The following is a 15,430-nucleotide window of genomic DNA, read 5'->3' as shown; positions in this document are numbered from 1 at the left end:
TTTTCGCATGCGGATGCGGCGTGAAGAATAAAACTCTGGAATCTGGACAACGCCATTCATTTCCCTTCATCAAACGTTTTATTCACTAAACAAAATAAGATTAGCGTTAATTGGTTTGCGTCTTACCATTTTTGCAAATTCAAAGATCAAAGCCGCAGGAAAGGTGGTCGCTCTATTGGCGCCACGGCATTCAAAAGGCGGAGATGCTATAAGCGCTCACCCTGGGTCCTTCTTCACCAATGTCTCCTTTCTCTCCCTTGAAGCCGTCGCTGCCAGGGATACCCTGAAACATGTGCACACAAGTGCGTCATCTTCCTGCACGTGGTAGAGGGCGCCAACTGCTCAGCCGTGGACGGGAAATGAAGAGCCAGGAAGAAGCGCCACATCCACAAGTATAGCGGTACTTTCAGACTACGTACGTACATGCACCACTTAAAGAGAACCCCATCATTAAATAACCCACATGGTGCACGGCGGTACTTTAATCCGCATGTGCAATTCGCAGTTTGATAATAATTATTTACGGAGCTTATGAAATAAATCTTGTAGAACGGTCGCAGTTTTTTTTTTATAAATTTGCCATCTCTAAGAACGTAGCCGGGCTCAATTGCTGAATATACTCCGAAGGCGCCCGCTAGTATCCTCAGGAGGTCTACGTGAGCGGTTTTGACTTGAAACCAAGCAAGCCAGTCGCATTAATTAAATGCTCGTGTCACAAGATGGAGCTAAACATCATTTTAGGTAGATTTCTTAGCTGGAAAGTAAGGGTGTGCGAATAGTTCTTGTTATTCGATTCGCATTCGATTCGATGTTGTGCAGTTAAACACCCCGAACATCCATTTTTGGCCAAATATTCGGGCTTGTACCGGTTGCTAAACATGCCGTAGTCTCAAAACTCGGTGTCTTAGAATGAATTTCGCACACTGGCCAGCGTGGAAGCACATATGCCCATTCCATATTTCCCCTTCGAATTTATTTCCACACAAAAGTAACACTTATAACGGCGTCACTTGCTTCGAAGAGCATAAAATTATAGAAGAAAAAAATATCCACTGTTCAATATGGTATTCAAAGCAAGTTTTTTGTTTGTTTCTTCTTGATACCCGTATTCAGTTAGATTCATCATCACCATCGTCGTCGTCGTCTTTGTCATCATAATCATCATCATCATAATAATCATCATCATCAGCCTGTTCATGTCCACTGCAGGACTATAGTGAACTAGTATTCTAGTTCACTATAGCAGGACGAAGGCATCTCCCATTGACCTCCAACCGCTCCAGTTTACCCACGAATTGCGTTTTTCATCCCTCCATCGTGTTATTGGCCTTCCCCTTCTTTTCCACATCTCTTGGTATCCACTCTGTTACCATAATTGACCACCGGTTGTCGTTTCATCTCGTTACATGGCCAGCCCAAGTCCATTTCTTTTTGTTTATTTGAACTATGATATCGTCGACTTTAGTTTGTTCTCCGATCCAGGTAGCTCGTTTCTTGTCCCTGAGTGTTATTCCTAACATTCGTTGCATCACCCGTGGAGCCGACCAAGTTTGCTTTTTAGTGGTTTAGTAAGGCGCCAAGTTTCAGCTCCGTATGTCATCACCGGCAGTATGCACTGGTTGTAGATTTTTCTTTTTAGTGACAGAGGTCACTTACTTTTCATTATTTGGGAGAGCTTGCCGAGTACTCCCTAGCCCATACCTATTCTGCGCCAAATTTCTTTCACGTGGTTAGGGTCAGCACTAACCATCTGTCCGAAGTAGCTATATTCTGTTACTTCTTCTAGCGTTTGGTTTCCTACGCTGAAGAATACGTTCTTGGCATGCTTAGTCCTCATTATTTTAGATTTATTCATATTTACTTTTAGCCCCACAGCCGTGCTTTCTGATTGTAGTTCATCAGGCATTATTTGTCTGTGTTCTGCATTCTCACTCAGCAAGACTATGTTGTCCGAAAACCTCAAATGGCTCAAGTATTCCCCGTTTATCCTTCATGCTATGTTTTCCCAGTCAAGCTTTCTAAATACGCCCTCCAGACATGCTGTGAATAGTTTTGGAGAGATGGTATCTCCCTGTCTTACTCCATTTCGAATAGGAAGTTTATCGCTTCGCTTGTGGAGAGTTATCCTGCCCGAACACCCCTTATATACGTCTTCTAGAAGTCTTATGTAGGTTTCCTGTATTCCCTGGTCTTTTAGTGCTTCTAAAACGGCTGCTGTGGGTACGGAATCAAACGCTGTCTCGTAATCTGTAAATGCCATGTAAAGAGATTTATTGTACTCTGCGGATTTTTCTATCAATTGGTTGACGACATGGATGGGATCAATGGTTGAGTACCCTTTCCTAAACCTAGCCTGGTTGATGGGAATCCAGGCTGTCACCTATGATGCTAACTATAACTTTAGTAAACAGCTTGTAAACAACTGAGAGTAGGCTGATGGGTCTGTAATTCTTGAGGTCCTTGGGATCTCCCTTCTTTAGGATCAGAATAATTTTGGCGTTTTTCCAGGCTATGGACATTTTTTGAGGGTTCAAGCATTCCGAAAATAGTACAGAAAGCTTTTCCAGTACGACATCTCCTCCCTTCTTCAAAAGATCTACGGTTATGCCGTCGCCACCTGCAGATGTTCCTATTTTCATGCATTTGAGAGCCTTTCCAACTTCCTCTTTAGTTATTTGTGGGACATCACAACTTGTATTCTCAGTAGTTTCCCCTGGTGTAACGTCGCTGGCATACAGCCTGGTGTAGAATCGTTTTGCTACCTTAATTATCTCGTCCAAGTTGCGCGTAATGTTTTCCTGTTCATCTCTGAGTGCGTACATCCTGTCTTTGCCGATGGCTAGCTTTCTCTTAGTTGCTTTCAAGCTTCCCTTTATTTGCAGCGCTTCCTCGATCACTACCATGTTATTTGCACGAACGTCTATTGTTTAATTTCTGTTAATCAGTTTTGGCAACTCGGTTTTGACAGCTGCCAATCCGAGTTTTGACAGTTCGGCCGATTCAACTAGATCCACCGTACTTGACACTTTCATGTTCTTACGTTTGGCAATTTGTTCCCTCGTTTTTTAGTTTTCCAGTTTGTTCTCTACATGCTGCTTCTCCCACAGCTGCTGCTGATTCACTGAGTGCTGATGTTAGGTTGTCATTTAGCCTGTCTACACTGACCTTGTTCTGCTCGGTCAAAAGCGAGAATTTGTTTTGAAGAGTTATTTTAAACACCTGTGATCTGGCTCTTACTGATCCCATGCAGTGTTTCTTAGTTTTCACGAGTTTCGTTCTTTCTCTTCCGAGATTCAGCCTTGGCTTGCATCTAACCATCCTGTGATCGCTGCTCCGAATGTTACTTAGCACCTCTACGTCTTGCACGATACCCTGGTTCCCACTTAGAATGAAGTCAATTTCGTTTTTGGTTGTGCCATCGGGGCTTTTCCATGTCCATTTCCTACTCTTTCGTTTGTAGGAGAATGTGTTCATTAAACTCAGGTTATTTCTCTCTGCAAATACCACCACTGTATCTCCTCTACTGTTGCGATTGTCTATTCCGAAGTTTCCCACTGACTTTCTTTTTACCGACCTTTACGTTAAGTCTCCCATCACAATCGTGAACTGCGTTGTTGCCTTCTTCATTGTTGCTTCGATGTTCTCGTAGAAGCTATCTACGGCGTCATCATCATAGCTGATTGTTGGCACATAGTCCTGCACTATCTTTAACCTGTATCGCTTGTTTAGCTTGATCACAACAGCCGCGACTCTCTCGCTAATGCTGAAGAACTCCTCAACGTTTCCTGCTATTTCTCTGTGGATTTCTTCTCTTGGGGTCTACTGTAGCCCAGAATATCTCATTAGTAAGCTCCATGAAGCCTTCTCCTGTCCTTCTAACTTCGCTTAACCCTGCAATATCCAACTGAATGCCAGAGAGCTCTTCTAGAAGTACAGCTAAGCTTCCCTCACTAGACAGAGTGCGTGCGTTGAACGTTGCAAAGGTCAAGTTCCAATGGCGGCCTGTCCGGACCCAGAGATTCTTAGCACCCTCTGCTGTATCACTGTTCTGATCGCCGCCGTGGACAGGTGCTCTACAGCTGCTGGGGACTGAGGGCCGGGTGTTGAGTTGGTTAGTCATGGGTGGTGGCGGCCAACTACTACACCAGGGTGGCCAGATCCCTCTTTGCTGAGGGAGTGCTGTTTGTGTCCCAAAGAGTCTTCCTAGCATGGTTGAACCTTCCATGTGTAGCCCCTTAGGTATCCGGAACGGTGGTTACTTACGGAGCAGGCAGCACTATATGACTGCATGGGTTGGGCATATATAGCCAGACGAGAAATAGCGAGAGAGCGAGAGAAGTTTCCCGCTGACGACGTTGTTGCGCACGGCTGTAGTGATACTGAGCCAGCGTTTGTCGGTTTCGCTTTTTACACGCGCGGTTCTGAAGGAGCTGACACGCTGGCTTACTGATGAGATCACTGACGTCTGGTCGTTCGAAAGGTAAGCTATACTGCCACACCCAAGTGTATAGCTACGAAAAAATGGCTAGTTGGAAGCTCAGCTGGCAAAAGAGAAGCTGGTCAAGAGAAGCTGAGCTTCTCAGCTGACGCTCAGCTGGTTAGTTTGAAGCCGAGCTCGCGCAGCTCCGTCTAAGCGCGTCCGCCATGAATGGAATCTTCTCGAACCGGTACATTTTGACTTTTGGCTTTAACTTGTCAAACTATCGCAACGGCAACGCGATAACACGAGTATGGCCTTCAATGGTCACCTTGTCGCGCAACTTAGCTAGGTTTGTTTTGCTTGCAGGTGACTCAGCGCGCGCGGCCGCCCCGGCGCCGCAGGAAAAGAAAACGTTTATAACTGTAAAACTATTCCTGATACGAGGTTAAAATTGTGTAAAAAGGTGTTCAACAACTTTATGAAAGAGGAGTGCGAAATAATTAGAACTTACATGGCAGATTTTCTCACGAAAATGTGAAAATTCGCGCAGCTCTCTCCAAACGCGTCCGCCATGAATGGAAGGTTCTCGAAGTAGATTCATTAATTTTCTTATTCGAACACCCGTACTCAAAACAAAATTTTGAAGTAAAATAACGGGTGTATGGCGTAGTATTGTGCGAGATTTAAAAACCACTCTGTCTTAGTTTTCATGTCACTTAGCGCCACTTTTTTGTCAGTTTGAATTAATACCAAATCCTTTGAACAGAGGTGCTACTTAGCTGAAATACATATCATGATTGCAGCGTGAAGTGGTCTTCACAACCGCCAAATTTATGGCTCCCTTCGTACAAACGTCAACAAATATGGTAGGGAAAGTTCAGCTGCCCTTGCTGAGTCTCCAGGGCCCGCGAACGAATGGGGGTGCACCGTGCAACCGTGCCCACTTACGCCATTTTAAGTTAGCAACGCCGCCGATAGTTGCTGCGCCATTGGTTGTTTTTTTAACAGTGGACCTGCATTCTTGTGTCCGTGCGGATCATTAACAGGAAATTCCGCCCGGCGAAGTGAAGAGGGGAGAACTGCTAGGTCAAGAAGTGTGAGAATAAGTGGCGAGGAGGCAAGAAGCCCACAAAAAAAAAAAAAAAAAAAAAAACGTTCCCGTGATGGGGATCAAAATTAGTCCCTCGCGTTATTTAACCGGCGTATATCGGATTGCGGTATCATCGCATTTGGGGCGCACAGCATTTCCTTTGGGTTCGTAGCGCGGGTTTTGGCTTTGGACTTTGGCTGAGTTGTAGTGGACTTTGGCTTCTGACTTTGGCAGTTTGGATTTTGGACTTTAGGAGGGTAGATTGTGGACTTTGATCTAACTCAGGTTGCATGAAGAAAGCTCCGCTTTTTAACCATCTTTCTGTTAAGAAAGGGGCAGACCTAAGAAAAGCCAGGTTAAAGCTAGTGAAGACCACCAGCTCCGCTGTTTTCTCAGTCTTCGCATCTCAATAGCGAAGGTGGCTGGTTCTTTTTTTTTTTTTTTTTTTTCCAGCTTTCGACTGAACGGCGTCATTTAAATGCAACGCCTATTTTTATCTCACAGCGCGCAGCTAACCTGCTGGACAAACTGTGCTCAAGGGATCCGTTGCGTTAAAAAAACCATGCACCCCTCCGTCTAACGCCGACGATGGTTGAACGCGAAGCTTTCCCCTGAGGGACTCCTTGGTTGTCGTCTGAGTTGAGACTCGCAGGCAGTTTTGAATTTGACTCGTTGAGCTTTTACTTTGACTCGCACGCAGTTAGGTTTTTTGATCGCAGCAGCTTTCACCGAGACCCTTCGGCGTTTGGTTTAGCATGAAGAAAGCTTCGAGTTCAACTATCGTCGTCGTTAGACGGAGGGGTGCATTTTCTGTCTAATTTTTCACGTCCATGCACCCCTCCACAAATCCAAACTGCTTCGACTGTGTCGGAGTGGCGCAATCGGATAGACGTCGGCTTCGTAACGCGAGGGAGCCAGGCTCGATTCCGACCACGGAAAGAGCTTTTTTCTTTCGCTTCACCGACGATCATCATCACCGTTAGAGGAAGTTGGCTTTCGTGCAGTACGTTTCCGACGCGACATACGCCATCAGTGAGACATTAAAAGCTTCGCTTTAAAAGATCCTGACATGACATTTTTCAGCGATGCTAGTGGTTGAGAAATTCGTGAGCCTATACACGGCTCGTCCGAAAGGAATGTTGCCTTCTTGAGACGCTCCTCAGAGCAGTATCCTGCTATTTCTCGCGTGGACAGCCAGGTAAATGAGAGTGGTTGAGGCGGCTAAAAGTAAAGATGGGCAGAGCATTTTACTTACGGGCAATCCGTCCGCTCCGCGGCTTCCGCGTTCACCGATGCTTCCAATGTCGCCCTGTCACAAAGAGAGAGAACACCTTTGCATTGCTAGACCTCCGCTCTTCGTCGCACCTCGAGCGTCGAAATAAGTACGCGCAACACTGTAGCGGAGGGATTTACCTTGTCACCCTTGGGCCCCCTTTCACCGGGAAATTGATCGGTCGGGTGCAGTCCCTCAACGAAGTACGACACCCCGCTCGGACCGGTGTCACCAGGAGGTCCTGGTTCTCCCTGGAGTGAGAAGGCTGACATAAGCATCACCCACACGCACTGGCGCACAATTGGAAACTGGGAAGACGGACGTTCTCTGGCAGGCTACAGCTTCCTGAACGTTTCAAGTAGGCATGTAAGATTGAGATTTCTGGTCAAATCAGACCGCTTTTGGGTGCAGTCCCCGACTTGTTTTTTAGAGAACCATTTAGCACTTCCTGCGCAGATGTTTGATTTTCATGCTTTTTGGGGGAAATATGCGGGACAATGTAGCTGCAGCAAGAGAAAATGAACGTATTCTCTCCTTCTTTTTTGTTGCTGCTTTGCGCAACTATATGCAAACAGTGGCATTTTTATAATACGCACTGGAACCGGACAAAATGATCTAGGCTGTGGCCGGTCCATTTTCATGGCATCTTATTTCCTTTCGTTGAATTTTTACGCATTACCAAGTTGAAAAATTGCGCCACATGTCGCAATTAAAAGCCTCCTTTAGCCTAAATCTGCTAGTTACTTAACTAAGTGCTTGGAATACGTTTCAGGGTACTATGATCCCGAGGTTTCCGGTTATCGTGCTCAGTGTTGGCGAAATGGTGCTGAAGCGGTGTTGGCTTACCTTGGGTCCTTTCTGTCCCGGCGCGTCGTCTCCTTGCACGCCCTTGGGTCCCGGAGCTCCTGGTGGGCCGGGCCTACCCTGCAACGCCACAGCGCAATCGACTCAGTTCACTGCCCTAGTGCTGCAGAGGAGCGTTCCGCGGGCCCCTCGAGTCCAGCCGTGGGCAGGCCAAGAGAAATACACCACCTGCTTGCCTCTGAAAGTGTCCGCGGCGATGCATGGCGTGCGCAATTATTCAGCGCACAGTGCAAGCTTCTTTAGTTATGAATCAAAAGACGTACGCACGTCGAAGATGCTCGGTGGGAAGAAAACTACTGTGTAAGTCGTGCTATCGGCAGAATAGTGCCGAACGTGGTTGGTGAACTTTTCTCTATACTTTTTATGCTGCGTATGTTATGCGCCGCTCGAACCTACACAACATTGAAATCACTCACGGACGGACCGGTGTCTCCTCGAACGCCCTTTTCGCCGTGAAAGCCGGGGAACCCGGGCGCGCCCTGCGATGAACAGGGGAGAGACAAAAAAAAGACACGTGTCGCTGTTGGTGGCTTTCGTTTCTCTTCCATAAATTACGTTGTCCAAAAACTTCTGCCAGCTTGTGCATTTGTGCAGCAGTGCACGTTCGGTCAGTTCCAACTCACCCGAGCGCCAGGGATACCGTCATCTCCAGGCTCTCCGCGAATTCCTAGGGAGTTTATGCCGCCGTCTCCGGGCAAGCCCTGCAATGTTGTGTGCAGCGTCCTTTGAAAAGCCACAAACAGGACACACACACACACGCGCGCGCGCGCACACACACACACACACACATGCGTGGATCTGGCAAGGAGCCACTTTCGTAGGAGGCATGGTGGTATGTATGGGCTCTCCGCATTTATATCCTGCTTTCGCACCTAACTTCCAAATCGGAAGCGAAGTCTTGCGATCACTTGATACCCCCATAAGGATAATGTGATGTGAACAGGCAGTCTACTGGGCGCAAAAGGACCGGTGATTTATTATGAGCGCATAATAAATTCGCAAAATCTGTTTAACGCTTCATTAGCCTGAGTCTGAATTTCATGCGGGAAGTTTTTTTTTTTTTTTTTTTTTCATTCCTTTTTGTTATGTTGGAAGATTAGTACAAGTACAGAAGTAAAAAAAAGGCGGCCAATTGACGCTCTGTTCGAGGGAAAGAATGTAACTCCTTAGATAGTCACTTTTCCAGCTCGGAATTCGCTTGCGAACGTGTAGAAACCGAGCGCTCTGTTGAATGACGACGGGATGGTAAAGAGGCGTGTTTCCAGCACCATGCCCTGACCTACCTTAGGTCCGTAGTCCCCACGGGGTCCACGTGGTCCAGGTGCACCGTAACGTCCGGCAGGCCCTTCTGGACCTAGGGCACCCTGCGGCGCGAGACAGGAGTCGTGAGCTGGTTTTTCTTCCACGCTTGTCGAATGAAGGCCGTAAAGGTGAATGGCGAGCGAAAGTCCCGCCGGCGCTCGGTGCCAATGGAGCTGGCGACGGCAGCACGGAGTGGAAACCTTGTATGCTCTTCGTGAAGACGACTTTGTTGCCGAGTTTAGGCTGTCCATTGACAGGCTCCCGCTTTGAGTTCGGCTCTAATGCGCGGCTATCGTAACGTTGACAGCCGACCCTGTGTGCCAGCATAGACACTTCGCTCAGCAGGCGTCACCGTACTGCGTCAGCAGTTCTGGGTTTTAAACGTATTTTTCTGGCGGCATGGCTTGTCTGATACCTTTTGCTTGTTCCAGGAATTCCTATCGTGCAACTTTTTGCGTGTTCAAATTTAATTCGATGACAACAGTTCCCTTTTTGTTTCGTTCTTGTATTACCCCACTTCGCCATGCGGCATTGGGGAAGGTGGGCTGTTGTCTATTCTTCCCCTCTGGCTCATTTTGGCGAAACTAGCGTTAAAAATATAACGGCTGCAGTTCCGTAGCAAGCATTAGACTCTATGTGGACCAGGGAGGCGAGGCGGCCTTAACACTGAAGGGAAGACTGCCTTCAGCTGCTTCGCCTGCGCCAGCTGAGCCACCGGGGCTGGTAGTTGGGGAGGCTCTTGCTTAGACCTCATGCTCATGCTTTCTGTTACGGCGGAAATGCTTTTTGCAACGGTACACGTACCCCTTGGCAGCTGAAAACGGCTTCAAAAAAGCGGCGCCGGTAGCGACGACGCCACAAAAAAATCGGCGTCCAAAATCCTGGCGGGGCTCCCCACGATATGCTTCGCATATAAAATTTGATAGTGGCGCACCTTTATCACATATTGCGGATTGCCGCTTTTATCTCTGATTCTCCGGTGTTTCGGTGACAGCGATAAATTAGGACAAGGAGGCCAAATAAAACGGAAATGCCAGGGGCGGAAAAAAGGAAGGAGTCTGCAATTGCCCCGATTGCCCTTATGACGTAGTGAATGCGACAGCATGTGCTATTGAGTGCTCCTGCGCGTTCTCTAAAAGTCTGAAGTTTGCTCTTACGCGTACGCAGGGGCCATAAACCCGAGACATTCGAACCCCATTGCTGAGTTTGCCACTATTTCAATCTGTGAGCTCGGTGATGACCATGGGCACATGTTGAGTGATGATTCAATCGTTGCCCCCGGCTCGCTCGCGACTGGTGCGTCGCTGGGTGAAAGGAGCACAAGTGGCCGCAGTGCTGCGAGGTTCGGGGACACACTTGTTGAAATGTGCGCATGCCCAGGCGTTGTTTCGCAGCTGAGGCGCGCCCCTGTCCTTTTTCTATATCTCAGGCACGCGGTATGGAACGCGTCGCAGCCAATACCTTTCATGTGGCGCGTTTCAGTTACAGGCGGCCTTTTCGCTCAATAAGCCAGTTAATGCTCTCGCATTAAAAGTACAGTTGCTAAAGAGAAGGGTGGTGTGACTGGTTGCACTTGTCTACGAAGAAGCGACTAGAACAACGCGCTGGCATTGCGGCGGGAACGGCAGGCGGCTCGCTAGAGTAATTTATCTGCAGTACTTCGTCGCTTAAAAACACACCGACACACTTTCATGCGTTCATCGTACAGTGGCTCTCTTCTTAACGGCTACGTAACTGCAACGTTAACTCATTGTGGTGCGGAGACATAAGTGCCTTTTATTTGGCTTAACTAGGCAGCGCCACGACAGATTAGTTCCGCTGCCAGATGCCTGCGTGCTTTTTAGTGGCTAAATGTTGCGTCATTAACATACGAAAAGCATTCGTTGTTGCTGGCTGTTAGTAGCCTAATTACGTGTGTAGTAGTGGCTTTTCCCGCTGGATAGTTGAGGTCACTAGCGCTCAAGTTACTACTCACCGTTGCTTGTTTCCTTTTCCTTGTCCTTGAAGTAACGGCTTAAGGTGTGTATACGCGCTCGGCTAGACAATTTTGAGATGAGCTGATACTAGATTTGGGAGCTGTACTTTTCTTAAATGCGACAGTATTTTTGCCGACCACATCCAGATTTGGGGATGAGCACTGAACTTGGAACACGATCGTCCCACAGTGCGCGCAGCGAAAAGACGTGGAGGACGACGAAAGTGGAGACCAGGACTGCCAGCACCCTTAGTCGACCTGCGTAGTTACGTCCTTAATTAAAGCCTCCCTCCGTCTCCACCCTCCTCGCTGCAGCAACTGCGAGCACATCGCCGTGCACCCCTGTGCAAGCTAGCGCACTTTGAGCCACTCTAACAGCATCGCTAAACAGCGCAGACAATTTCTTTATGTCTCAGCACTGCGTCATACATTTTTGTGTGCTTTTTATTCTTTGCCTACAACCTACGCAACCAGAGTGACTAAGTACCTTGCTTCCGTTGCATCCTGGTATTCCAGGCTCTCCAGTCAAACCATCGAGACCCGGCTTTCCCTGTGGACAAAAAGGAAAAAAAAAAGGAAATAAATAGAAGAGCGCTGCGTTCTTTTTCCACATTTCCATGAATTATGGGATTGTTTCGAACCCGAACTGTCCGTGCAGAAAGTGCAGTATGAATACATTTAGAAGGTCGATCCATTGCGGTATTGCTACATGCATATGAAGCATATATCGGTACCGGCACAATCGGATAAACAATACTCGCGGTTCGTGAGTACTTCGTTTTCTTTGTTTATAAAATTTCAGCTGATCTTAAGTTATCTTTTAAATGAAATGGCGCTCATTATAGGACTTATTTATTGCCGCGAGCATCCGCTGCTCCTAGGCACTGCATGTTCAGCGTTCACCAGCAACTGTACTTATGCGTTGCACAAATTGTCGGTCTATGTACACCCAAAACAGACTATTTACGGTGGATTGCGTGTCCCAAGGTACACACAAGAACTGAGTCCAGAAAGGTGGCGTGTTTGGTCACCGGTATGCGAACGTCTACGATCATCGCCATGTAAATGACACCGCACATTTGCGCGATGTCGACAAGCGTCGAAAAACACGAAATGAACGTAGTCTTCAAACTGCAGTTTCGGGTTTCTCCGGTACCGGAACAGTGCAAATTTGCATGTGTATTTGCATTTCAGCAGATAAACTTTCTTCGATTCGTTGTAGAGTAGGTGTATTAAGAAACGAAAAAAACAAAAAAAAAACACTCTTCAGCGATTATGCCTTTTTTTTTTTTAGCCCAGTGCATTAAAATCGTATCTGTCGCTTTAATTTTAGCGCCGACATAAATAATATAAAACTTGACACTGTTATTTATTTGACGTAGAGGAAAAAAGACCGTGTAATAATTTTTCAGCCGCTTTGCACGGCTGCATGCTCCCCATGGAGCTCGGTATACTTGGAGCTGTATGTATTAGTGGACTTTTTTTTTAGCTGCGAGGTAAATTTAGTATCAAACCGAATTCTATGAAACGTGGTATGGCACAAGGTGTCGCATTCCTGGCACTCATAAATTACATTTTTTTAAACATATCCCCACAAGAGCACCTTCATTAGCCCTGCGAGATGTAAGTCGTCGCACGATTTTGGATTCAACAATGTGGCCAAAGATTGGCTTCACGGAAACTTTGTGGGGTTCAGCGAGATGTGCTTCGCCCATAAAAAAATGCTTTGCCGAGGTTTTCATCACCCTGCCTTGTGAACAGCGTATAGCAACAGCGGGACCCCTTGTGGTGCACCATCACTATAGCTGTTACTGCGCCACCAAACGCAAGCTACAAAGTTACCGGAGGACCGACCATAACGGGACCCAGGAATATCCCTGATCGCTATCCTACTTTAGTGTGCATAATAAATATATATTCTAAAGAAATGTCTATTTTAAACGGCGACTAAGTTCGAAATAATCCTGCGCCCGTTTGGTTACCAGAGTACGGTTACACGCGCACATGAAGTTGCGCATACAGAAATGTTCCATCTGAAATTGTTTGGTTTCATGTGCATCAACCAGCGCACGAGGCGGGGAGTTATCTAAATGAGTGACCTACAGTTAACAGCAACATCCAGGTGTCGGTAAAGAAGTGAACTTTCTCGCGAAGGGTACTCACCGGAGCGCCAGGCCTGCCTGGAAATCCCGTCGCTCCTTCATCGCCCTGCGAATGAACGAGGCGGGTCAACATATATATCGCTCGCTGAGAGCACTTCGTCGCCGAACTGAAGGGCAAAATATTTGCTACTGAGATTCAGCTTCGGAAAGAGAAGCTAAACTATTGGCTATAAAAAAGGCTGCTGGATGCGCCATAGGGGGAAAAACGCACGAAGTTGTTTGACTAACATCCGCGCTCTCTGTCGTAGCTTTCCGATCCAGAAATGGGCACTTAAGCCACAAATAAGAAAACGAAACAAAAAAAAATCATAAAGCGGGATTTGTGTTACTAGAAACTGGTGATAATCAGCTATTGCTACCTGCTGGACGTTTCCGATCACTCAACGAACTTGCCTGTTCTTTGTTTCTTGTTTTTTCTAACACTTCGCTGCTGATTCTCATTTATATACTTTGTCTTACGTTTTTTTTTTGTTCCTTTACCACCGAACATGGCTAGCGATGCAGTCGTCCTAACACTTTTTTTTTGCCTGAACTCCTTAAAATTGTGTACTTACGGGCGCGTAATACAATTATATCATCTGTTCTCAGGCAAACCAATTACTGCAATGAGAAAATGCCCTGGGATAAGCGAGTGACTAAAAATGTGGGACTAAAATTTTCGCGTTTATTTATAAACCTGAGCACACAAAGTGTCACATCAGATTGCTGTATTACGTAACAATTAAGAAACACGTGCATCGTGGAAATTTCTCTTGCCTTTTTTCCCATAAAAAGCTACCTTTTTTTAGAGATTGTGAGTAGGCGAAGCAAAAGGGAAAAATTGGCCGCGTATCTGCTCACTTTGCTGCAAACTTCGTCGAAAGACGACACTCTTCTGCCGCCTCTGCTGCGTCAAAAGGCGCCTCTCTTCTCTCCCCCTCCCACCTATCCCACTCTTCCTCTCACTTTCGATCCTCCCTCGAAAAAAACACGGGGGAGGTTTTCTAAAGTCAATTCAATTTTCCAGCGGTCCAATGCACGCGCCATCTACTGAAACCTTTTGTTATTGTTGAACTTGAAACACTGCCACGAGGTCCAGGCTCACGCGAGCTCTTTCTGCATTTTTTTGGTCAAAATATCGTTTTTTTTTTACCGTAAACATGAAGCACACATTTATTTTAAATTAAAATAACACTGCAAATACCAGCTGTGCATTGATGTTCTGCCTCAAATATGCCTTAAATTTTCTTTTTGCTCAACAATGTTGACAAGTGGGAAGTATGTTTCCAGATTTATTGGTTCGGAAAAGTTTTGGCTGTATAAACTCCTCATTTAAGACTTCTTTTAACTTTTGGTCGGATGGCTGAATATAGAGACAGACAAACAGACAGACCGACAGACTTACAAACATAGCAACATATAGACAGACCAAACTTTTCGGGTTTATGTAGCCCAAGAAAGACTATCGCCTTTAAAAAGATTCGCCGGTGGAAGCTTGCTTCACTGCACGCACAGTGATTATGAGGCGGAGCCGAAGGCGTTGGCGCTTGGCGCGGGAAAAGTAGAGGGGGCAGCAGCTTGACAGCTTTCCTGATACATCGGTCTATCCCGTGACCGCATGCCAACGGCTATTTCGTCCAAGCAGCTGCCCGCCAGAACGGTGCTTGTGCGAAGAATCGGGCTAACCGCTTTATAGGAGGCGTGGCAATTTCATCAAAGCGGCGCAGGAACCAGGCGCACCTAAAATTACAAAGCTAATTTCGACGCAAAGCTAAATGTCCTCTGGGCCAGCATTAAAGTTAAGCCATTTATCAAAGGCTAGCTCGTTCATATAAGACACGGATGTATATTGTCTTTGTGGCTTCTTCAAATATTTTGCAAGCTTACGAACTAAACCCTAGAGGGGATTTCCCATTATGAAATAGATGTTTACAGAAAGCTTGCACAAAACTGAACTGTCACGCTGTTTGCTTTAGCAAGCCCGTTTCCCTTTTTCCGCGACTTATTTTGAGTCTCCCATGTATGTCCAACCGCCATTGTCCTTGAAATTGCTGACCCGTTCCGGCGCGTGTTTTGGGTGATTGCTGTCCAACTTGGTGTGATGGATGCCAGGGCGGAAGTTCAGGGAGCAGGCACACCACTCACCCGGATGCCCTTGATGCCGATTCCGCCGGTGTCTCCGGTCGCACCGCGCTCGCCTCGGCGTCCTATCGGTCCCAGGGGACCCGTGGCTCCCGGCGCTCCCTCGGTGCCCGGTGAACCGGGGAGTCCCGGGTGGCCCTGGGCACAACCACGCGGAACCAACGCTCAGCGTGCACCGACCAAATAAGCCGATCACCGATCATCGCTCAGCTGTGACTGAAGG

The 15,430-nt window shown here is 47.0% G+C and overlaps 1 protein-coding gene across 2 annotated transcripts in view; it reads right to left on the bottom strand.

Annotated features, from left to right (window-relative positions):
* Nucleotides 1-15,430, bottom strand: part of LOC144146333 (uncharacterized) — a 102,427-nt gene that overhangs the window by 49,005 nt on the left and 37,992 nt on the right. For both annotated transcript variants that reach the window (XM_077678290.1, XM_077678297.1), the window contains exons 3-12: nucleotides 15,211-15,345; nucleotides 13,088-13,132; nucleotides 11,412-11,474; nucleotides 8,931-9,011; nucleotides 8,271-8,348; nucleotides 8,064-8,126; nucleotides 7,630-7,707; nucleotides 6,924-7,034; nucleotides 6,766-6,819; nucleotides 221-283 (exon numbers count right to left, since the gene is read on the bottom strand). In XM_077678290.1, the coding sequence (XP_077534416.1) occupies nucleotides 221-283; nucleotides 6,766-6,819; nucleotides 6,924-7,034; nucleotides 7,630-7,707; nucleotides 8,064-8,126; nucleotides 8,271-8,348; nucleotides 8,931-9,011; nucleotides 11,412-11,474; nucleotides 13,088-13,132; nucleotides 15,211-15,345 (771 nt within the window). The remainder of the gene's footprint in view (nucleotides 1-220; nucleotides 284-6,765; nucleotides 6,820-6,923; nucleotides 7,035-7,629; nucleotides 7,708-8,063; nucleotides 8,127-8,270; nucleotides 8,349-8,930; nucleotides 9,012-11,411; nucleotides 11,475-13,087; nucleotides 13,133-15,210; nucleotides 15,346-15,430) is intronic.

The sequence above is a fragment of the Haemaphysalis longicornis genome, unplaced genomic scaffold (assembly GCF_048455015.1).
Source record: "Haemaphysalis longicornis isolate Haplotype H1 unplaced genomic scaffold, Haemaphysalis longicornis Haplotype H1 scaffold_1, whole genome shotgun sequence".
NCBI classification, from domain to species: domain Eukaryota; kingdom Metazoa; phylum Arthropoda; class Arachnida; order Ixodida; family Ixodidae; genus Haemaphysalis; species Haemaphysalis longicornis.
The sequence above is the reverse complement of the archived record's forward strand: the minus strand, read 5'-3'. Positions and strand labels throughout refer to the sequence as shown.